We start from the raw sequence: 25,746 nt of genomic DNA, 5'->3' as shown, positions 1-25,746 counted from the left end.
CCACTGCTCCCGGCCTTTTTATTGTTTTTTATGATGACTTTATCAATTTACATCTCACCAACAGCATATAGCACTTACCTTGTATGTATGTCTTCTTTGGGGGGAAAGAAAATCTAACCTTTTGCCTATTTTTGAATGGCTTATCATTATTATTGTTTTGCTTTGAATTGTAGAAGTTTCTTATACATTTTGGATAGGGATATTAACTTTTTTTTTTTTTTTGAGACAGAGTTTTGCTCTTGTTGCTCAGGCTGGAGTGCAGTGGCGTGATCTCAGCTCACTGCAACCTCTGCCTCCCGGGATCAAGTGATTCTTCTGCCTCAGCCTCCCAAATAGCTGAGATTACAGGCATGCCCCACCATGCCCAGCTAATTTTGTATTTTTAATAGAGACGGGGTTTCTTCATGTTGGTCAGGCTGGTCTCGAACTCCTGACCTCAGGTGATCTGCCCGCCTCGGCCTCCCAAATTTTTTATCAGATATATTGCTTGCAAATATTTATATCCTGTTGGGTTTTTAGAAATTTTGTTTTCTTTTCCTTTGCTGTGCAGAAGCAGTTTACTTTGATACAATCCCACTTGTGTTTTCTTTTGTTGCTGTGCTTTTGATGGCATATCAAAAAAGTTATTGCCAAGGCCAGTATCAACAGGGCTTTTCCATATATGTTCTTCAGGAGTTCTAAGGTTTTTTATCTTACATTGAAGTGTTTCATTTTGAGTTAATTTTGGGGTATGGTGTAAGAAAATGATCTACTTTTATTCTTTAGCTTGTGGATATCCAGTTTTTCTGGCACCACGTATTGACAAGAGTGTAATGTCTGCATTGTGTGTTCTTGGTTCCTTTGCCAAAATTAGTTGACCTTGTATGCATGGATTTGTTTCTGGGCTATTCTGTTCCATTGGTTTTTTTACATCTGTATTTACGCACATACCATACTCTTTTGCTTACTATAACCTTTAAATAAAGTTTAAAATTAGAAGGTATGATGCCCCTCGCTTTGTTCTTTCTCAAGATGGCTTACGTTATTTAAAATTGTTTAAGGTTACACTTAAATTTTACAATTGTGTTTACTATTACTGTGAAAAACGCCACTAAAATTTTGATAGGGATCACATTTGAATCTACAAATCACTTTCGAAAATATACTTTGACAATATCTGTTATCCTGATGGAAACTGGTTTTATCTATTTGTGTCTGCTTCAGTTTCTGTCATTATTTAGTGTCTAAATTTATTGTTATACACTAGATTTTGTATCTTGTATTTAGTGTGTAAATTTTTTATTTCATTGGTTAAATTTATTTTGAATTAATTTCTTATTTTTATAGTATTGCAAATTGAATTTTTTTTCTTTTTTTTGGAAATTTTGTTACTTTATGGAAATGAAACAAATATTTGTATGTTGGGCCAGGTATATTGGTTCCTTTTTGTAATTCAGCACTTTCAGAGGCTAAGGCATGTGGATCACTTGAGCACAGGAGTTCGAGATGGGCTTGGGCCTTGTAGTGAGACCTTGCCTTATAAACACAAACCAAGAAACTACCTACAGATATTTGTATGTTGATTATGTATCCTGATACCTTAATGAGTGCCTTTATTAGTTCAGTTTTTGTTATTCTACTCTAGGGTTTCATATATATGCATGATCATATTATCTACAAACAGTAACATTTTTACTTCTTTTGCAAGCAGGAGAGCTTTGTTCTCCTTTTCCTTGCCTAATTGTTCTGGTACATTTGGTAATATGTTAAGATAGAAGCTGTGGTCCTGGAAGCATGCTTGTAGATCTGGGCCTCAGCTGTGGTCCCTGAAGCAGCCCTGTGTCTGTATATTTTAAGGATTTAACAATGATTTACAGTTTGTATAATCTATTTTTTGGCAGGTAAACATCTCCTTTTGTTGGGTCCCCAGGCTGATGAGATTACCTCTGGGTTTGCAGAGAAGGGTTGTAGCTGGGTCACAAGGGTGCTGCTGGGTCTGCTGTGCATTGTGTCTTTGATGGTTGTGTTGCCAGAGATTTGGACAGTTATGGATTCTTTCTGGGCCCTGAAAAGATTAGATTTCCTTGAGGACATTAATCTATATGGTAGGCTGTAGGCTAGGGTTTTGAAGTTTGTCTGTATATGATGGCCCAAATAACAGGTGTATGAATGGGTTTGGCTTCTGCTGACTACCTGGGAACAGTTTTTACGGGTCTCTCTGTGAGCCTCTGAATGTGTACGAATGGCCACAGACTGTGACTACATATGGCTAGAACTGAGTCACAGGGCTGCTTCAGGGACCACAGCTGAGCCCAGGATCTGCAGGGCTGCTTCAGGGACCACAGCTGAGGCCAGGATCTGCAGGCCTGCCTCCAGGGCCATGGCTGGCTGTGTCTTCCTGCAGGTCTCTTGATGGGAAGGACCACTTCTGGACTATAGCTGAGATTGAATTTGAGAGAGGTTACAGAACTATTTTTGGAATCCTCAGTAAGACCAAACTCTGTGCATAATTTCCTTGTCTGTAGCCATGTCTATGGGCTCTTGAGTTGGCCACCTGGTGAGGGCCTGCTTTTTCCAAGTAACCCCCCTTGATCTTTGACTCCACTGAGGTTTCACAACCCTAACTATAGGCAAGCAATTTTCTACTTACGTTTTGTAGGAGTTTACTATGTAAAATACTTTATATAAGTGGAGTCTTACACTGTCACTTTGTTAGTGTTTTATTTCACTTAAAATAATGGCTTTAAGATTTATCCATATTGTAGCATCTGACAAGATATTTTCATTTGAGTCTAAATAATTTTTCATTGTATGTGTAAGCCACATCCTTTTAAATTATTCAACTGTTGAAGGATGTTTGAGTTTTTTCATGTTTTGGCTTTTGTAAAGAATATGGCTTGGATCTGTGTCCGCAGTCAAATCTCACATCAAATTATAAGCCCTAATGTAGGTGGAGCCTGATGGGACGTGATTGGATTATAGGGTTGGCTTCTCATGAATCGTTTAGCACCATCCCCTTTGGTACTGTCTTTGCCATAGTGAATGATTACTCCTGAGATATCATTTTCTTTCTTTTTATTTTTGATAGCTTATCCATTGCAGTTCAATCTAAAAGTGAAATTTCTACAGAAACATGAACTATTTTAACAAAGAAAAAAAATCCCTCATTCAAAATTCTTTGTAGTGGTAATGGCTGCAAATCTGCAGCATTTAGAAAACTATGCTGTCAACAAGCTTGCTTTATGAACTGAGATGTACAAAATCTAGAAAGCAGGTGAAAGTGAATTATTTCTTCAACATTTTAGTAAAACTTCTGGTAATCAGAGTTCAAAGCAAATATGGCACATAACAATTCAAGCATAAATCAAGATGGAGAGCCTGGAGAGTTTGATTTCTTAAATTTTCCAAAAAGCTATCATTGCAACATGTAGGATTTCTCCCCTATTTTAACCTTACCAGTTTCAAAGGAAAGTAAAAGGAGTGGATTATATGTAGACAGCATGTGCGCGAGTGCACACACATGCAGGGTGGCAGGTAGAGTGTCTAATTCCTTCTTCCTACTACCCAAGTCTCACTTCACAGAAATCATTAGGTAAAGGAAAACCAATGAGGAGTTCTGCAGTTTTCTTTTAATAACTAAAGAGATCTCATTTTCTAAAAGCAGCTTCTTCCACACACTTGCTCCTGCTTCTACCATGTGAGATGACTCACTCTTGCTTGGCTTCCTGCCATGATTGGAAGCTTTTTGGGGCCTCCTGAGAAACAGAAGCTGCTATGCCTTCTGTACAGCCTGCAGATCCATGAGCGAATTAAATCTCTATTTAAAAATAAGTTATCCAGTGTCAGGTATTTATAGCAATACGAGGATAAACTAATACAGTGAATATTGTTGCAATAACATGGATGTTTTTGGGTTTCAAAACCCTGTTACACGGATGTAACAGGGTTTCACCGTGTTAGCCAGGATGGTCTCAATCTCCTGACCTCATGATCAGCCCACCTCCGCCTCCCAAAGTGCTGGGATTACAGACATGAGCCACTGCGCCCAGCCTACTTTTTGGAAAAATATTTTTAAAAATTCTTACATTTACATAGAATTTCAAGGACCATCATGGCCCAATCTTAGAAAATAAGAACAAAGCTAGAGGCACAACACTTCTTGTTTTAGAACAGAATACAAAGCTACATAAATAAAAACAGTGAGGTACTTGCAGGAAAACAAGTAGATGATAGAACAGAATAGAGAACTCAAAAACTAACCATCATGTATATGCTCAAATGATCTTCAACAAGGTTGCTATAACCATACAATAAGAAAAAGACAGTCTCTTTAATAAATGGTGTTGGAATACTCTGTATCCACATGGGAAAAATTGAGGTTGGATCCTTCCCCTGAACCATGTACAAAAACTATCTTGAGTGAGTTAAATATTGAAATGTAAGAATTATAACTTTACAATGTTTAGAAGAAAATATAGGAATAAAGACTATGACGTTGGTCTCAGCAATGTTTTCTTACATATAACATCAAACACATGAGCAACAAACTTAAAACCACAGAAAAATGAGACTACATTAAATTTATCTCCACGCATTAACAAACAGTAAAAGTCCCACCTAAGAAGCACAAAAGCAAAAAAAATTAAAAATTATGTATTTGACAAAAGTTAACATTCAGAATAAACAATTCCAAAAAATCAACAAAGAATAACATGATTAACAAATAGACAAGAGATGAAAATGTTTCTCCAGAGATGAAATACATATAACAATTATTGAGAAAATTTCTAATTTTTAGAATAATGTAAGGCAAAACCACAATAAGGTTATTGTTGTGCATTAATTAGGATGGCCAATATAAAGCAAAAAAAAAATGTTGTAAAGAATGTAGAGAAATTGAAACTCTTGTGCACTGTTGGTGGGGAAAAAGTGATGCAACCACCTGAAAAAAATGTATGGAGGTTCCTCCAAAAACTAAAACTGCAGTTATTATATGAGCCAGTAATTCTACTTCTGAGCACCTATTCAAAATATCCAAAGTATATCTGAAGGCAGGAGGCTGAGGCAGGAGAATGGTGTGAAACCGGGAGGCGGAGCTTGCAGTGAGCCAAGATTTTGTCACTGCACTCCAGCCTGGGGTGACAGAGCGAGACTCCATCTCAAAAAAATATATATATATATTTTTCAAACAGTATCGTTTGTGTTTTCATCAGGATTACATTGAATTTGAATATCACTGGGTAGTATTGTCATTTGACAATATTAAATCTTCTGACATAAAGAAGAGTATGTTCAAGAGTGTGTTGGCCAGGTGCGATGACTCACGCCTGTAATCCTAGCACTTTGGGAGGCCGAGGCGGGTGGATCACCAGAGGTCAGGAGTTCGAGACTACCCTGGCCAACATGGTGAAACCCCGTCTCTACTAAAAATACAAAAATTAGCTGGACGTGATGGCACACACCTCTAATCCCAGCCACTCGGGAGGTTGAGGCAGGAGAATCACCTCAACCCGAGGGGCGGAGGCTGCAGTGAGCCGAGATCACGCCATTGCACTACAGCCTGGGCAACAGCAAAACTCCGTCTTTAAAAAAAAAAAAAAAAGTATGTTAACTTTCACATATTCTTGGATTTGGCAATTTTGCTTCTGCTTTTGATTTCTAGTTTTGTTTTGTTTTGTTTTGCGACGGAGTCTTGCTTGTTGCCCAGGCTGGAGTGCAGTGGCGCCATCTTGGCTCACTGCAAGCTTCACCTCCCGGGTTCACACCATTCTCCTGCCTCAGCCTCCTGAGTAGTTGGGACTACAGGCGTGCACCACCACGCCCAGCTAATTTTCGTATTTTTAGTAGAGACGGGGTTTCACCATGTTAGCCAGGATGGTCTTGATCTCTGACCCCGTGATCCGCCCACCTTGGCCTCCCAAACTGCTGGGATTACAGGCGTGAACCACAAAGCCTGGCCGATTTCTAGTTTTATTCCATGTGGTCTGAAAGGAGGTATTGTATAATTCAATCTTTAATGCATACCAGGCTGAATACCTTGATGAGAAATAATCTGTATAACAAACCTTTATGACACAAGTTTACCTGCATAACAAACTTGCACATATACCCCATCCTAAAATAAAGTTAAAAAAAGAGTTGTTTTGCATTCTAATACGTTGTCCATTAAACAACAACTACTCATTTTCTTCTCCAGTTAAGCCCTGTCACAGTTTAGTCTGTTTCTAAGCATTTAACTACTTTAGATATCTTACATAAGTGGAATTACATAGCACTTGTCTTCTTCTGCCTGGCTTCCTCCACATAAATAAAGTCTTAAAAATGTATCCTCATTGTGGATATAGAAAAACTTTTCTGCTTTTAAGAAGCTGAATAATATTTATTTGTATATTCAAAATTGTCTTTATTAAGAAAAGTTTTTTTCACTTTTGTAGATGATGCTACAATGAATGTGGATGTGTAAATTACTCTTCATTTGATAATACATGCAAGGGATTATTTACATGCTCTTCTGTTCACTGTCATTGTCTTTTTTAAATCTAGTTATAAACTGTTTCAATAACTATAGCTTCATAATTAGTTTTTAAAGTCATGATGTATGATGCTTCTGATGTTTCTCTTTTTGACAATTCTTGAGCACTTCTGGTCTCTTTAATTCTGATAAAATTTCAGGATTGCTTGTTCTATTAATGCAAAATATGCATAGCTGCTGCAATTTAAAGTATACCACCATTTCCTTCAGCACTTTTTGTCAGGGGAGACAAAACTCATCTTTGCACAGTTCCGCGAAAACCAGAAATGTGGACACATATCCCACATTTCTTTCTCTCCTGAGGAAGAAGCATAGAGTTGGGAGTTCCTCCTGGTTGCACCATGCCTAGGCAATGTGGTGAAATCCCATCTCTACCAAAAAATAGATAAACATTAGCCGGGCATGGTGGCATGCACCTGTAGTTCCAGCTACTTGGGGGCTGAGGCAGAAGGATCGCTTGAACCCTGGGAGGTCGAGTCTGGCATGAGCCGAGATTGTGTCACTGTACTGTATGTAGCCTGGGTGACAAAGTGAGACATTGTCTCAAAAACACATAAAGGTATCACAGCAGCCCTAGTTGGAGGGAGACCGTGGGTCTGTTGGAGAATGGAGAGTTTAAAATTTTGCACAGAAGCTGTCACACTGTGAATTGTCTTGTGATTCTAGATATCCTCTGGGGGTGAGAGGGGACTGAGGACTCAAAGGGAAGGAGTTCTGACCCCTTTTGCTATAAAGTGATTTCTGCACATTCACACACATGCACGCTAGGCAATGGTGTGGCCACACTTCTCCCATGACAAAGCTTAATTCTCAGGAATTGTACTGAGAGCACCTCTGCTTCTAGAGTTTTCCAATAATAGGACACATAAGTGCCCAGAAGACTCATGGGTTCTTTCTACCTCTCAGATCTTGAATCTGCACCAGTAACCTGTTTCCTCCAGTAGCCTAGGCTTCTGGATCAGCTGACCATCTTATCTCCCTGCACACACACATTCATAAGTCAGAGCTGCCTGCCTGGGCCAGTATCTATTGCAGTAACCAGTCCTTTCTCCAACTGTGCACTGACCCTCACTCTTGGGTTCTTGATAACATCTTTTCTTATTCTGCATTTTTTTTCCCCTCACAAACACTCTTTCCTGTGAACATAGTATGCCTCAGGTCACCCTGCAGGTGCCTAAATCCAGGCCCTGCTGGAAATCAGATGTCCGTGAGTTCTAGGCAAAATTGTTGGATGTGGTTATTGTAAATATAAATGTAAAATAGAAACAGACTTAATCCTCCAGCTGGAAAAAAGGAAAAGTATTTACTCCTTCCTTTTCTTAAAATATTTGACTTAGAAAACTTTTATATGTAAATTCTTTCTCTGCCTTTTATCTTTTTTGTTTTTTGTTTGTTTCTTTTTCTTTTTTCTTTCTTTCTTTCTTTTTTTTTTGAGACAGACTCTCACTCTGTGGCCCAGGCTGGAGTGCAGTGGTGTGATCTTGGCTCACCACAACCTCCGCCTCCTGGGTTCAAGCGATTCTTCTGCCTCAGCCTCCTGAGTAGCTGGGTTTACAAGTGCCCGCCACCACGCCCGGTGAATTTTTGTATTTTTAGTAGAGACTTGGTTTCACCATGTGGCCAGGCTGGTCTTGATTGCCTGATCTCGTGATCCACCCGCCTCAGCCTCCCAAAGAGCTGGGATTACAGGCATGAGCCACTGCACCCAGTGTTTGTTGTCTTCTAAGTCTCTAATTTGTTTCTGTTCTGTTTTTTATTATTTTCTTTATTATCCTAACATTGAGATTATTCTTTTTCAAGTTATTTAAGAATTAAAGTTACAGTGTTTGAGATTTTTTAAATATAAAATTATATTACTATAACATTCTGTCTTAGAACTGCTTTTGTTACATTCCACTTTTGATATGTCCTATTTCTATTTTAATTTGTCTCAAGATACTTTCTGATTTTTCTTTTCTTTTTCTTCTTTGACCTGTCAGTTGTTCAGAAGCATGTTGTCTAATATACAGATATTTGTAAGATTTTCAATGTTCACTCTGCTATTGATTTCTCATTTATAAAATTGTAATTTAAAAACTTGATATGATTTCAGGCTGGGCTTAGTGGCTCATGCCTATAATCCCAGCACTTTGGGAGGCTGAGGTGGGTGGATCACGAGGTCAGGAGATCAAGGCCATCCTAGTTAACAAGGTGAAACCTTGTCTCTACTAAAAATACAAAAAAATTAGCCGGGCGTGGTGGCGGGTGCCTGTAGTCCCAGCTACTTAGGAGGCTGAGGCAGGAGAATGGCGTGAACCCTGGAGGCGGAACTTGCAGTGAGCCAAGATCGCACCACTGCACTGCAGACTGGGCGACAGAGCAAGACTCCTTCTCAAAAAAACTAAAAAAAACCACAAACAAGTTGATATGATTTCAGTCTTTTAAAACATGAAAAGACTTGTTTGTCTTTGTTGTGGGCCAGATTTATGATGTATGCTAGAGAATATTCCATGTGTGTTTGAGAAGAATATAAATTATTCTTTTGGATGAAATGTTCTATATATATGTCTTTTGGTGCAGTTGTTTTATAGTGCTATGCAAGCAATTGTTTTCTTACTTTCTGTCTGAATGATGTATTAAGTAGGGCAATATAGTCCCCCAGTATTATGTTTTTCTGTTTCTCCATTTCTTTTAATATATGTTTATATATTTATGTGCTCCAATATTGGGTATATATATATATTTTTAATTGTTATATTCTTTTGACAGATTAGCCTCTTATCACTATATCATGAAGTTTTTTTTGTGGCAGATTTTTTTTAGAAGTCTATTTTGTCTGATGTAAATATAGCCACTTCTATACCCTTTTAGTTATTACTGGCATGGAATTTTTTTTTCATCCTTGAACCACTAACCTATGTATTTCCTTAAATCTAAAGTAAGTCGCTTGTGTGCAGCATGTTGTTGATTTTTTTAAATCTATTCAGACATTTCGCGAGTGTTTTAGTTTATTTTTTGCATCAATAACAGAATATCCTACAGTTGGTAATTTATAAAGAATAGAAGTTTCCTTAGCTCACAATCTGGGATGTCAAGAAGTCCAAGAGCATGTCATTCCCATCTGATGACAATCATATTTCCACATCACAACACGAGCTCACTTTTATGATAGACCCACTCATGATGACTAACCCACTCGTGGAATAATGATACTGATCCTCTCATGACCTTATAACTTCTTAAAGGCCTCACTTATTAATTTTCTCACAATGGCAGTTACATTTTAACATGAATTTTGGAGGGGGCACTCAAACCATAGCAATGTGATTTTATTGGCTAACTAAATTTTTTTATATTTAAAGGAATTACTGATTGATAAGAACTTATTACTATCATTTTGTTCATTGTTTTCTGACCATTTAGTAATTTCTGTTTTTTCTTTCATGCTGCCTTCCCTTGTATGGTGTTGAGTTTGTTTCATTTTTCTTGTTATATGCTTTAGTTTCTTTTGTGTGTATGTATCTTCAACATTTTTTTTTTGTAATTTCCAAGGGACCATAAAATATCTCATAGTTTAAAAAGTCTAGCTTAAGGTAACAATCTAACTTCTTTTTTACCCACATAGGATCTTACTTTGTTTCCCAGGATGTAGTGCAGTGGTGGGTTCACAGCTCAGTGCAGCCTTGAACTCTCCAATATCAAACACTTTTCCCATCTCAGCCTCCCAAGTAGCTGGGATTACAAGCACATGCCACCATGTCCAGCTAATTTTTTTGGTATTTTTTGTAGAGACAGGGTTTTGCCATGTTGCTCAGGCTGGTCTTGAACGTCTGGGCTCAAGAAATCTACCTGCCTTGGCCTCCCAGAGTGCTAGGTTTATAGGCATGCATTATCAGGCCCAACTGCTTCTTTTTAAAAAAAGAATAAATAGCTTTCTGAAATCTTTATTTTATTTTATTCATGTATTTATTTTAGAGACAGGGTCCTGCTATATTGACCAGGCTGGTTTTGAACTCCTGGCCTCAAGCAAAAGTGAACTTCTATGTATAAAAATATTAAACAGTTTTACTCCCTTCAACACACTATTTATGTCACACTTTACATCTTTTTATATTATATACCATTAACAAATTATTGAAGCTATATGCTTTATTCACTTTTTAAAAAAAATGTCTAGGAACTTTTGAATGACTTTTAAGTTTGCTGATTTTTCCCCTTCTGTATAACTGAGTCTCCTGTTAAAGCTTTCTGTTAAATATTTTAGTTCTACTATTGTGTACTTCATCTCCAGCATATCGCCTTGGTTCTTTTTTTAATGGCTTATCTTTCTTTATTATCATTGGTTTTCTTCATGCATTGTTGCAAAAAATTTAGTAATATGTGTACTTTTGCATCTTATTGAGATTTTTAAAGATAATTATTTTAAATTCTCTCTTAGCCATTTTTTAGATCTATGTTTTATTGTTAGTGCTTCCTGGAGCATTTTTAGTTTCCTTTCATGCTGTTATGTTTGCCTGATCCTTCATAATTCATGAAGCTTTGTTTTGATGTCCTTGCATCTGAAGGAGTAAATACCTCTTTCAGTCATTATAGACTAGTTTGAGGAGTTAAATATCTTCTCCCATTGGATTTCTGGGCTGATGAGATTTCCACTGAGATTGCAATAAAGTGCTTTGGAATCCAGGTCACATAGCTACTACTGGGTTTGCAGTGAAATTCCTGCTTGGCAGACCTGTCATCAGGGCATCAGACAGTTGTGGATTCTATTTTCTGAGAAGACCGAACTTTCTTCAAGATGTTGATCAATATGACTGGCACTGAGGAAAAAAGCCTCCAGTTATATCTGCAGATTAAGGTGCTGATACAATCAATCTGAGCAGGTGTGGCTCCAGCTGTGTCGCTCTTGCGAGGTGTTTGGAAATGCTCTAACCTAGTCATTGGACAGGTTCCTAGATGAGCAGTAATGACCCTTGATCACAGCTGAGAGGGTGTGAAACTGATTCATAAGGCTGCTTCAGGATACACAGCTGAGACCAAAGTCTTCAGGTCTTTTTCTGGGTTAATGGTATTTCTCCCTCTGGATTTCTAGGTGGGTAGGACTTCTTCCAGACTCCAGATGACAGAGACCAGAGCTTGGTTATAGGACTGCTTTACAATTCACAGTGGGAATAAAGTCAGCCAGCATGCCTACAGGGGCACATACAGGTGTGCTTTTTGGCAGGTCCCAGGTTAGGAAAAACTTCTTCTGGACTCGCTTGCATGGACTTGGAGCCAGCTTGTAGTGCCACGTCAAGATCCACTGTCAAATAATTATTGGCAAGCCTACATTCGGGCACAGATGGATGTTTCTCTCTGTGGGTGTCTGGGCAGGATTCCTTCCACACCATGACTGACATGTGTAAAGAGTGGATTTGGGGCTAATTCAGAGATCACAGATAGAACCAACTTCTAAAGGCCTTTCACCTGAGGCATAGAACATTAGAAATTCTCCTAGGTGTCTTTGCAGATGGTGCTAGTAGCAGGAACAAAACCAAATGGTCTACAGCTAAGTCTACAATGAAAATTGGACATATTTTATTCTGTAGCTGGGACCGTGATGGGCAAGCATGCCACTCAAGCAAGGGCATGCCTTTTCAATACAGCCCTCCTCAGTCTTGGGTTCACAACCCTTGACGTGGATTCCAAAGCTCACATAAATTTCCTTTTTCAGGACATAACTGCTGCTTTTTTTTTTGGCAGAATTTTTTGCTCTTGTTGCCCAGGCTGGAGTGCAATGGCGCCATCTCAGCTCACCGCAACCTCTGCCTCTCGGGTTCAAGAATTCTCCTGCCTCAGCCTCCCGTAGGTGGGATTACAGGCATGTGCCACCACACCTGGCTAATCTTTTTGTTTTGTATTTTTAGTAGAGATGGTCAGGCTGGTCTCGAACTCCTGACCTTGAGATCCACCTGCCTCAGCCTTCCAAAGTGCTGGGATTACAGGTGTGAGCCACTGCGGCTGGCCGTTTTTTGTTTTTTTTTTTCTTACTGCTGTACATTGAATGTCAAAGATTCAAAATGCTGGATCTTCATAAGTACATAGTCACAGTTGAAAACTGTAGTTGTTTGAAGGATTGTTTTTATGATACATCTACATCTATATTCTATATTTTATAGGTCAGAATTTTTTATTGTTTTCAAACTGTATTTTACTGGGGAGTCTTTTTTCATGTAGGTTCTCCTCAATTATTTATTTTTTGTTTTTAATCTTCATATTTGTATGGTAATTTTCAACTCTGTACCTTTTATGACCATGTGGTGTTTAATTCAAATAAAAATCATTGGGTTTCACTTGGAGCAATTTAAAATATATGTGTAATTCAGACATTTCTATAGCCTATAAAAGTTATCTATGTGGTGTTTGCCTGTGTAAATAATGCCCCTACCTGGTTTATAAGTTTTTCTTTCTGGTGGTCATCACTGTTTTCTTTTATAGGTGAGTAGTCAAAGAAACAGTAAAAAATTACCACTTATTTATTGTTTGCGTATATGTTATTCTGTGAGAGAAACACTTTTTATTTGAAGGTGATTTTTGAAAAATGTAACCTTTTTAGGTAGATGTAAATATTTAGTTGTGATGAAAAACCTAACATTGCTTAAAGATTTTCAAGTGTACAGCCTAGTGGAGTTAAGTACATTTACATTATTTTGAAATGGATCTCTAGATTAATTTTATCAAAGTAAAGTTTCATACCTTATAAACAATAAACTGCCATTTTTTTCTCTTCAGGTCCTGAAGAACACCATTTTACTTACTATTTCTATAATTTTGACTGATTTTTATATTCTTATTGGTGTAATTATATAATGTCTGGTTTTTGTTTTTTTTTTTTTTTTAAGACAGAGTCTCGCTCCGTCACCTAGGCTGGAGTGCAGTGGCGTGATATTGGCTCACTGCAAGCTTTGCCTCCCGGGTTCACGCCATTCTCCTGCCTCAGCCTCCAGAGTAGCTGAGACTACAGGCGCCCACCACCACGCCCAGCTAATTTTTTTTGGTTTTTGTATTTTTAGTAGAGACAAGGTTTCACCGTGTTAGCCAGGATGGTCTTGATCTTCTGACCTCGTGATCTGCCCGCCTCGGCCTCCCAAAGTGCTGGAATTACAGGCATGAGCCACTGCACCCGGCCCCCATGTCTGTTTTTTTTTTTTCACAGTTTACTTAACATAATGTTCTCCGGCTTTGTTTTTGTAAGATTGTCCTGTGCGGGAAATGCGTGAGGGGAGAAGAAAAGACACACACACAATATCTTTAAGGGTAAACAACCTTTATCCCATGTAAATGGCAATGCAGATGTATAAGCAAATGATATAATAAGCAAATTGCAATGGGAAGGGGAGAAGGAAAAGGAGATATATATATTTACATTTACCAGACTATGGAGGATTCACCACCAGACTAGGAAGTAACAGCCTGGGCTCCAGAGTCCGCCACCCTTCCATGCACAGACGAAGAGAGGTCTCATGTAGCTTCGGCACGGTCTGGGACCCTAGCTCTTTTTGTAATGAGTTGTTTGGCATGAGGCCCAGTCACAAGGGCCCTTTGTGACTGGACTCAAGGAACACAAAAAGGTCAAATTGTTTTTGCGATTGTTTATTGTTTTTCAATAGCTAACATATAGGAATAGATTGAAATAGAAGTTTCTTTGAAACAGTGCTGGGGGCTCACACAACCCATTCTGGGATTTGGTGACCATTGTTTGTCATGTTCAGTTGGGTTCAAATTTAATATTTAACTTTTCCTCCACAAAGATGTGTCAGAATATCTGTTTTAAAATAAAATATTGTATATATGTCACATTTAAAAAATCTGATATTGATCTCTAAAGGGACATTTGTGTTGTTTCCAGGAATTGTCTTTTGTAAATAATAATTAACATGCATGTGTAAATATGTATTTAAAGTCCTGCCTTGAATATTTTTGGTATATTTTGGATACAGTGATGTGGTACCATGTGTGTGTCCATATTTTTTTCTTGAGCCTTTGATGTTGTATTCAAAAAGTTATTGTTGAGACTAGTTGGATAAAGCCTTCCTCATAAATGTTTATATAAGATTTCACATATGGGTAAGATCTTTTGTATTTGTCTCAGTGTTATCTTTTATTTCACTTAACGTAATGGCCTCCAGGTTCATTCCTGTTGTGGCAAATATCAAAATTGTATTCTCTTTTGTAGCTGAATAGTATTTTGTTGTGTATATATACCACATTTTCTTTATTCATCCAAGTTTTGGACACTTGGATTGATTGAATACCTTGGCCATAAATAGTGTTTTAATAAACATGGGAGTGTAGATTTCTCTTTGACATACTGATTTTGTTTTCTTTAGCTGCAAACAAAATAGAACTAACGTATGTTCCAGCAATCCCATTTAATTAAAAAATTAAAAATAGAACATGTGATCCAGCAATTTGAATTTTTTTTGTGTGTGTGTGGTCGTTCATGGTTTATTGTCTAGGTGGGGAGTCAAAGAAACAGTGTTAAAATACCATTTGTTGATTGTTTAAATATATGTTGTCCTGTGATACTTGTTTTTTTTCTATAATGGCTCTACTAACTTAAAATTTTACTGTGTTTCCTTTTCTATTCATTCTCACTAACATTTTTTTTTTGTCTTTCTAATTACAGTCATTCTAACTGGAGTCAAGTCTTGTGGTTTTGATTTGCATTTCTCTGACAATTAGTGATGTTGAGCATCTTTGCATGTACTTTTTGGCCATCTGTATTTCTTTTGAAAAATGTCTCTTAAGGCCTCTTGCCTATGTTTAAATTGTGTGTTATTTTTGTTAAGTTTGTTATACTGTAAATTTATCTTTTGTCATGTACATTTTGCAAATATTTCATTGTGTAGATTATGTCTTCACTTTGTTAATTGTTTTCTTTACTGTGCAAAGCATTTTTAGTTTGTTGTAATCCCGTTTGCATATTTTTGCTTCTTTTGCCTGTGATTTTGAGGTCTTAAGATTCTTTTCTCTGTCCTATGTGGTAATGCATTCCTGTATTTTTATTTCAAATAACTTGATAGGTTTGAGTTTCCCATTTAAATCTTTATTTGTGATTTAGTTTTTTATGTTGTAAGAGGTAGGAGCCTAGTTTAATTTTTTTGATTATCATGTAAATAATTTTCGTAGCACCATTTATTGAAGAGACTGTCTTTTTCCAAATGTGAGTTCTTGACATTTTTGTTGAAAATCACTTGGTTCTAGGTTCAGGAATTTATTACTGGGCTCACTGGATAGTTTGATCTGTCTGTTTTTATGTCATTATCATGCTGTTTTGCTTATTATAGCTTTATAGTATATTTTGGAGTCAGGTAGTGTGATGCTTCCAGCTGTTTTTTTTTTTTTTTTTTTTTTTTCCCCCCTTAGGATTACTTTTGCTATTTGGAGGTCTTTGGTGGTTCCCTGTGAAGTTTAAGTTTGTTTTTTCCATTTCTGTGAAAAAAGTCATTGGTATTTTGATAAGAGATTGCATTGAATCTATAGACCACCTTGAGTAGTATAGCCACTTTCATATTTTTTAATTTTATGAGCAATATATATCTTTCAAATTTTCATGTCTTTTTCACTTTTTAATTATTTACAATTTTCAGTGTAGAGAGTGTTCACCTTTTTAATTATGTTTGCTACTAGAAATCTTTATTTTTTATTGTCGATGCAGAAGCAGCATTTGGCAACATTGAACATGTCTTTGTGATTTAAGAAACTCAACAAATTAGGTATAGATGTTATATACTTCAATGCAATAAAGATTGTATATGACAGATTAATGGCTGAAATCATACTGAATAGGAAGGAGCAGAAAACTTTTTATCTGAGATCTGGAACACAACAAGGATGCTTTTATTTAGTATTATTATTGTGTATGACAGCATTCAGCTATGTACACTGTAAGACTGTGGAGCACAAGTCAAATATGGATCAGTGATATATCTATTTCCAATGTAAGAGTCTGTGTTTATCTGTCTGCATATTGTTTCGCTATTGTTTTTAAGTTGTATACTTATTTTGTTTGTGTGTAACAATGGTGGTTTTACCCTGCCTAGGTGAGTAGTCATTGAAATTCTCCTAATTTTACCCTCTATTTATTTGTAAATCTGTATTTGTGTGTGTGTAACACTTTTGTGATTTGAAGATAATTTCCAAAACTCATACCTCCATCTCTTTTAGATATTATTTTTGTTTTCAAAAATGCATAACATTTAAAATCTTACTTATTTTTAAATATTCAGCTTAGTCATTTTATTAATTTTATGCACTGGATTTTTAGAATATGTTTATCTTGCAAAGCTAACACTCAATATAACTACCTACTTTTTCTGTTTTCTCACCCTTTACACAAACGATTCTATTTTTTATTTTAAAGTCAAACTGCTTTAGATATCTTGGGTAAGTTGATTCATATAGTTTGTCTCTTTGTGACTTTTTGTTGTATAATGTCATCAAGATTTATCTTTATTGTACTTGTTTATTTTTTGCTTTTTACAAACTGAGTAATATTTCATTATTTTAATAATTGAAATTATATTTCTCTATTTAGTGAGAGAAATATGCGTTGCTTTTATTTGCTTTCAGGAACAATGCTGCAATAATTATGAGTGTCTAAATTACTCTTCATGTGACCATGTGTGAGAGTTTATATTTTTGCCAGATTTTATTTAGTTGATCTAGCTGTTCAGCTTTATACCTATCCCAGATTGCTTTAATTCTTTAGATTTGTATGTGTTTTGAAATCAGGAGCTATGAAGCCTCTGAGATTGCTTCTGTTTTTGAAGATTGTTGGGTACTTCACTGTTTCTTAATTGCATATAATATGGGAGTTGTTTTTTCTATTACTACAAGAATTTAATTACATTTGACAGGGATTGCATTTAATCTGTAGATTATATTGAGCAGTCTAGATATCATTATTTCAAACTTTGAACAAGAGCATGCTTAAGTGTGTGTTGTTTAATTTCTATAAATACGTAAATTTTTTAGTTTTATTTCTACTCTCATTCCAGTTTGGTCATTAAAAGTAATCTGTAAAATTTCAATTTTAAAACTTTAAGACTTTTTTTGTGCCCTGACATGTAGTCTATCAAGGAGAATATTGTATGAGGTATTGAGAAGGGTGTGTATTTAGTTGTTGCTGAGCAGTGTTCTCTACAGTTCTGTTAGGCATAATAGTTTAATACTGATTTCAAGTCTCCTGTTTCCTTATGAATATTTTATCTTGTTTCATTATTCCTTACAGAAACTGGGGTATTTAAATATCCTACTATAGTTATATTGCTGTCTTTGTCTTAATTCTGTCAGTATTGGCTTTGTATATTTGGAACTCAATGTGGGGGAGACACACACACATATTAACATATGTATAGACATATTTGTCATTAGTTCCCAGTAAATGAACCTTTATTATTATTATTGTTCAATGTCCTTCTTTCTTATGACTTTTTAAAGTATATTTTAAGAAATAGGACAGTTTTGACTTAAGATGTACTTTGTATTACATAATTTGGACCTCTTATTTGGTTATTTGCATGAAATCTCTTCTTTCATTTTGCCTTTTTCAGTCTTTTTAAATCATTACATCTCAAGTGACTCCTGTAGAAAAGCAAGTTGGATCTTGTTTTTTAATTTTTGCAGTCGATCCCCTTATTTGGTGCATGTATTTTGAATGGAAACTTTACTTCATAAATATTTGAATAATTTGCTGAAATAGACTTACTCGTCTTATTGATTGTTTTACTGGATTATTTTATCTTTGTCCCTTATTTTCTTTTTCTGTTTTCCTTAGTGTCTTTTTTATTTTTGTATTGATACACCTTTAGTTCTTATTTTTTGGTGTATCTATACAGATACTTTTTTTCTGGTATCTTGAGAATTACATAAAATTTCTTTAAGTTAAAATAATATATTTTAAACTGGTAAAAACTTAACTTCCGTTGAATTTGAAAATTCCTCATTACATCTGCCCTCAACTTCATTATTGATGTCAGTAATCATATTGTTGTTATGTATTATTACCAGATTATGATGAACAGTTTATGATCATTTTTATGCTTTCCTCTTTAAAATTTTAGAGAATAATTACAATGTTTTCTGTAATATGATAGTGGTACAGAACTTTGTGGATGTGCATATCTTTTTCAGAAAGCTATATATTTTCATATGATTATGTTTGGTTTTCTTGCATTATGTTATTTTCACTGGAAGATACTTTCTTGAGCATTTTTTTGGTAAGACGTGTTGTGCTAATATACTTTTTCAGCATTTGGTTATCTTGAAAGGTCTTTATTCTTTCTTCATTTTTAGGACAGTTTTGCTGGTTATATGATTCCCACATAGAAGTTTGTTTTTTTTTTTTTTCTAGCACCTTAACAATATCCCAATTCTTTCTGTTGCAAAATAGTTTTGTTGACAGATTCACTGGTAATCTTTTAAGACCACAGTTATAAATGACACATCACTTTTATTTTGCAGCTCCTAAGATGTCCTTTTTAAGTTTGATTTTTGAAACTTTGCTTATATATGTGCTTTGCTATAAATCTGTGTGTGTAACCTAGTTGAAGTTTGTTGAGCTTCTTCCGTTTTTATATCCTTTTTTAACTTGAAAATTTCTGTCTTTATTTTGCATTTTTCACCTTCATGATTTGTTTTTTGTTTTTAATGTTTTCATTGATGTTCTCATTTTTCTGATTACATTTAGTTGTACGTGTTTCCATTTAGCTGATTCAGCATTATTCAGGTTACATTTTAAAAATTTGTACATCTTTGTTTTTATGGTTGTTTTCTGAAAAATTTTAAATTGTTTAATTAGACCATGTTCTAATATTTTATATACATTATAATATTTGCTTGTTATTTGAACATTAACCAAAAGCTATTTATCACAACCTTTACAATGTTGTTTTCTCCTGACATAGTCTGAAGCCAGTTGTCTTTGACACGGATTATAGTAACCTCTCATACATGTTGGAAGGATGTGTCTTGTCTAGAATTTTGTGTTTATTTTTTGGTTAAAAGGGTTTGTTCATGTTTCCTCTTAAGAGTCTTTAATCACTTGGTCTGTTGTCTGTATTTAGCACTTCAGTCTGCTCTTGAAACATGTACATTTGGTTTTAGCAGACCCAACCTGTCCTTCCTAAGTATATCACCATTTCTTTCAGCACTCTTTGTTATTGAAGGCAGAAACCAGTTTTTGTAAAGATCCCCAAAAGCCAGAAGTAAGGATACGTGTCAGTATTTTTCTTTTCTTTTAAGTAAGAAGACAGGAGTTGACAGTTTACTTCTAATGGCACAGTGCTGTATTGGGGAGGAGGAAGAACTGTGGTTGGTAAATGTTACAAACTTTCTATCCTGTTCTATGTGGCTCTTGGCATTGTGCTTACCTGAGGCATTGCATGTAACTCATTTATAGATTTCACTAAAAGGCATTTTGATCAGTATATGTTTGTTACATATATATGTCTGTGAAGAAATTATGGCCTGTGGTATTTTGTTATGCCATCTTACTAATGTACTTTGTATAAGTTTATATATTAGATTTTTAAAGTATATTTGTATGAATCTAGTAAGCAGGATAATTTATTTTTATTTCTTTCAGCTGTGTGTTCTCATTTCACCCAAGACTTTTTGCCAGTGCAGGGGATAGAAGATTCATTCCACAAACTTATATTAAGAAGATATGAGAAATGTGGACATGAGAGTTTACAATTAAGAAAAAGCTGTAAAAGGAAGGTGCAGAAAGGAGGTTATAATGAATTTAATCAATGCTTGTCAACTATCCAGAGCAAAATATTTCAGTGTAATGCATATGTCAAAGTATTTAGTAAATTTTCAAATTCAAACCAACATAGGATAAGACATACTGGAGAGAAACACTTTAAAGAATGTGGCAAGTCATTTCAGAAGTTCTCAGACCTAACTCAACATAAAGGAATTCATGCTGGAGAGAAACCCTACACATGTGAAGAATGTGGCAAAGACTTTAAATGGTATTTAATCTTTAATGAATATAAGATAATTCATACTGGAGAGAAACCCTTCACATGTGAAGAATGTGGCAACATCTTTACCACATCCTCAAACTTTGCTAAACATAAAGTTCATACTGGAGAGAAATCTTACAAATGTGAAGAATGTGGCAAAGCCTTTAATAGGTCCTCAACCCTTACTAAGCATAAGAGAATTCATGCTGAAGAGAAGCCCTTCACATGTGAAGAATGTGGCAAAATCATTACCTCATCCTCAAATGTTGCCAAACATAAGAAAATTCATACCGGAGAGAAACTCTACAAATGTCAGGAATGTGGCAAAGTCTTTAATAGGTCCACAACCCTTACTAAACATAACAGAATTCATACTGGAGAGAAACCCTACACATGTGAAGAATGTGGCAAAGCCTTTAGTAGGTCCTCAGTTCTGAATGAACATAAGAGAATTCATACTGGAGAGAAGCCCTACAAATGTGAACAATGTGGCAAAGCCTTTAGACAATCCGCAACCCTTAATAAACATAAGAGTATTCATACTGGAGAGAAACCCTACACATGTGAAGAATGTGGAAAAGCCTTTAGTCGGTTCACAACCCTTAATGAACATAAGAGAATTCATACTGGAGAGAGGCCCCACAAATGTGAAGAGTGTGGCAAAGCCTTTGGATGGTCCACAGACCTGAATAAACATAAGATAATTCATACTGGAGAGAAACCTTACAAATGTGAAGAGTGTGGCAAAGCCTTTGGATGGTCTGCATACCTGAGTAAACATAAGAAAATTCATACTGGAGAGAAACCTTATAGATGTGAAGAGTGTGGCAAAGCCTTTTTATGTTCCAGAGCCCTGAATAAACATAAGACAATTCATACTGGAGAGAAACCTTACAAATGTGAAGTGTGTGGCAAAGCCTTTGGATGGTCCACATACCTGAGTAAACATAAGAAAATTCATACTGGAGAGAAACCTTATAGATGTGAAGAGTGTGGCAAAGCATTTAGACGTTCCAGAGTCCTGAATAAATATAAGACAATTCATACTGGAGATAAAACCCCCAAATGTAAAGGATGTGGCAAAGCCTTTAAGCGGTCCTCATACCTTAATCAACATAATAAAATTTATACTGGAGAGAAACTCTAGAAATATGAAGAATGTGGCAAAGCCTTTGGATGATCCACAAACCTGAATGAACATAAGAAAATTTATACTGGAAATAAACTATACAAATGTGAAGAATGTGGCAAAGCTTTTGGATGGTCCACAACCCGAATGAAAATAAGAATTCATACTGGAGAAAAACCCTACAAATGTAAAGAATGTGGGAAAGCCTTCAGACAGTCCGCATACCTGAATCAACATAAGAAAATTCATGCTGGAGAGCAACCCTACAAATGTGAAGAATGTGGGAAAGCTTTTAGATGGTCCACGACCCTGAATGAACATAAGAAAATTCATATGGGAGACGAATCCGACAAATGTAAAGAATGTGGGAAAGCCTATAAACGGTCCTCATCCATAAATAAACATGAGAAAATTCATAATGGAGAGAACACCTACAAATGTAAGGAATCTGGCAAAGTCATTACCTCATCCTCAAATTCTGCTAAACGTAAGAGAATCCATACTGGCGAGAAACCCTATAAATGTTTAGAATGTCATAAAACCTTTAATAGCTCCAAAACCCTAATTGAACATAGGATTCATACTGGAGAGAAACCCTGCACATGTGAAGAATGTGGCAAAGCCTTTAGACAGTCCGGAAACCTTTACATACATAGGAGAATTCATACTGGAGATAAAACCATACAAGTGTAAAGGATGTGGAAAAGCCTTTAAGCTGTACTCCAGCATTCTTAAACATAAGAGAACTCGTACTGGAGGAATGTCTTACCAGTATGAAGAATGTGGCAGTCTTTAAATGTTCCTTAATCTTTTCTAATCGTAAGATAATTCATAATGGAGAGAAACTCTAGAAATGTGAAAAATATGAGAAAGCTTTTAACCACACCTCACTGTGTTCTAAACATAAGATAAATGATACTGGTGAGAAGCCATATGAAAATTTAAAATGTGGCAAAGACTTCAAATTCTTTCTTTTTTTTTTTTTTTTTGAGACAGAGTCTTGCTCTCTTCCCCAGGCAGGAGTGCAGTGGCACGATCTTGGCTCACTGCAAGCTCTGCCTCCCGGGTTCACTTCATTCTCCTGCCTCAGCCTCCCGACTAGCTGGGACTACAGGTGCTCGCCACCATGCTAGGCTAATTTTTTGTATTTTCAGTAGAGATGGGGTACCACCATGTTAGCCAGGATGGTCTTGATCTCCTGACCTCGTGATCCGCCCATCTCAGCCTCCCCAAGTGCTGGGATTACAGGCGTGAGCCACCATGCCCGGCAGACTTCAAATTCTCATCACATCTTACTGTATGTAATTACTACTGAAGAAAACTAGAAATACAAAAAATGTGGCAAAACTTTTAATCAATGCTCATATCTTTTTGCATGTGATAGCATTTATACATGAGGATAATTGCACAAATATAAAAATACAAAAGCCATTAATTTCTACTCACATCTTACCAGATATCAGAATTTATGGTTAACAAAAGCATTATAAATGTAATTTCTGTTGAAAGACCTTTTAGAAAATATAGGCCATTAAAGTGAAGAAGAGTATTCTTGACAGGCAATACAAATATAAAGAGGGTTGTAGTACCTGTACTTGTATCCTGGATCTTACTGTACACATTTTGTACTAGCGGAAGACTCAGAAGCAGTTGCTCAAACTTTGTTCAACATCAGAGAATTTATATTGGAGCGAAATACTACAAATGTAATAAATGTGGAAAAACATCTGTTCAAAAACTGCAGGTTAAGAAACACTAGAGAGTTTATATTAGAAGAGAATTTGTAGATGCAATAAATGTGGAGAAATATTTAGGCTAAAATTAAGCCTATGTAAACATCAGAGGATTTACTGGAGAAAGAACTAAGGAACTAACACTTTACAAGAAATCAGAGTATTAAGTGTAAAAAAATCCAAAGTTCAACCTGTTAGAAACTTTCTTTGTTGGCCGGGCACGGTGGCTCACGCCTGTAATCCCAGCACTTTGGGAGGCCGAGGCGGGCGGATCACGAGGTCGGGAGATCGAGACTATCCTGGCTAACATGGTGAAACCCCATCTCTACTAAAAATACAAAAAATTAGCTGGGCTTGGTGGCGGGCGCCTGTAGTCCCAGCTACTCGGGAGGCTGAGGCAGGAGAATGGTTTGAACCTGGGAGGCGGAGCTTGCAGCGAGCCAAGATCGCACCACTGCACTCCAGCCTGGGCAACAGAGCAAGACTCCACCTCAAAAAAAAAAAAGTTTCTGCGTATATAAGTTGAAAAGAAGTAGATTTTTGAAGAGATTTCATTCAAAGTATATTTTTTTACTTGAAAAAAGTATACATTTTTTGAAAAGCAAATAATTCAAATCCAAAATTATAGTATTTCAGTTTTCTCATTTATGTGAAAACGTGATGAATTATTCCTGCACCAGATATATGAGAAATTCCATTAGGTGGGCAGTATTCATGAACTTTTACATGAAAGAGAAAAAACAGAAATGAAAGACGCCTGAGGAAAATCTAAGCAGAGAGGCTTTTTGTAGTTGACTTAGAGTGATGCATGAAGTAGGTGTTCAGAGTAACATTTTGCATTATTGTGAGAAACAATCTGAATTTTAGTAGTAAATTGTTTTACCAATTGTACATTAATAAAATGCTGTAAATTTTTAAATTGTCTTTTAAGATCATGTGTAAACTTAATTTTTTTTTTTTGAGATGGAGTCTCAATCTATTGCCCAGCCTGGAGTGCAGTGGCACAATCTTGGCTTACTGTAACCTCCGCCTCCCAGGTTCAAGTGATTCTCTTGCCTCAGCCTCCTGAGTAGCTGGGATTACAGACGCACACCACCAGGCCTGGCCACATTTTGTATTTTTAGTAGAGACAGGGTTTCAGCATATTGACCAGGCTGGTCTTGAGCTCCTGACCTGGTAATCTACCCGCCTCAGTTTCTCAAAGTGCTGGGATTCCACACTTGAGCTATCGCGCCTGGCCTTAACTTTTTAAATAAAATTATTAATGTGTAGAAATTATTGTGCCTTGAATGATGTGTTATGCCACCAGCTTTCACCTATTCCACCTTACTCAAGGGTATACGTAAGAGATGCTAACAATGTACTATCTGATAACATAGCTGAATGACATTTCTAGTCTATTTTTCCAATGGCTTTAAACAGCAAGTAAACTGAATATTGTTCCCATGTTGCATTTTTATTCTTATTTAAATTTTTAAAAAGTTTTTGTGGGTACATAAGTGTATGTATATATTTATGGTATATATGGGTTATTTTGATACAGGCATACAATATATAATAATGACAGAGTAAATGAGTTATTCATCATCTTAAGCATTTATCTTTTTTCTTTTTCTTTCTTTTTTTCTTTTTTTTGGGACAGAGTTTTGCTCTCGTTGCCCAGGCCAGAGTGCAATGGTGTGATCTTGGCTCACTGCAACCTCTACCTCCCAGGTTCAAGCAATTCTCCTAAATCAGCCTCCTGAGTAGCTGGGATCACAGGCATGTGCCACCATGCCTGGCTAATTTTTTTTTTTTTTCCGAGACGGAGTCTCGCTGTTGCCCAGGCTGGAGTGCAGTGGTGTGATCTTGGCTCACTGCAGACTCCGCCCCCCAGGGTTCATACCATTCTCCTGCCTCAGCTTCCCAAGTAGCTGGGACTACAGGCGCCTGCCACCTCGCCCGGCTAATTTTTTGTATTTTTAGTAGAGACGGGGTTTCACCGTGTTAGCCACGATGGTCTCGATCTCCTGACCTCGTGATCCGCCCGCCTCAGCCTCCCAAAGTGCTAGGATTACAGGCGTGAGCCACTGCGCCTGGCAACCTGGCTAATTTTGTATTTTTAGTAGAGTTGGGATTTCTCCAGCATTCATCTTTTATATTACCCACAATCTAATTATACACTTCAATTATTTTTAAATGTATAATTTTTTCTACTACAGGTCATTTTATGATTGTAATAAGTATATCAGAGTATAATTATAATTCATACATTCCTGAGTCCTGAATGGTTTTCAAAAATGTTTCATATTTATCTTTGAACATGCATCATGTTCTCCTGCAAACATACAGACTGTTTTAATTCACATGGAGTTAAATATATAAATGTTGTGCTCTAAAGAT

At 36.3% G+C, this 25,746-nt stretch overlaps 1 protein-coding gene across 1 annotated transcript in view; it reads left to right on the top strand.

Moving 5' to 3' along the window:
• Positions 1-24,890, top strand: part of ZNF732 (zinc finger protein 732) — a 37,994-nt gene extending 13,104 nt beyond the window's left edge. The window contains 2 exon segments of the mRNA XM_019025364.4: positions 20,118-22,306; positions 22,308-24,890. Of these exon segments, the coding sequence (XP_018880909.3) occupies positions 20,118-22,306; positions 22,308-22,427 (2,309 nt within the window). The 3' untranslated portion in view covers positions 22,428-24,890.
• Positions 24,891-25,746: the final 856 nt, after the last annotated feature.

This window comes from Gorilla gorilla, chromosome 3, assembly GCF_029281585.2.
Source record: "Gorilla gorilla gorilla isolate KB3781 chromosome 3, NHGRI_mGorGor1-v2.1_pri, whole genome shotgun sequence".
NCBI lineage: Eukaryota > Metazoa > Chordata > Mammalia > Primates > Hominidae > Gorilla > Gorilla gorilla.
Note: the sequence above shows the minus strand (reverse complement) of the source record. Positions and strands in the feature narration are given on the sequence as shown.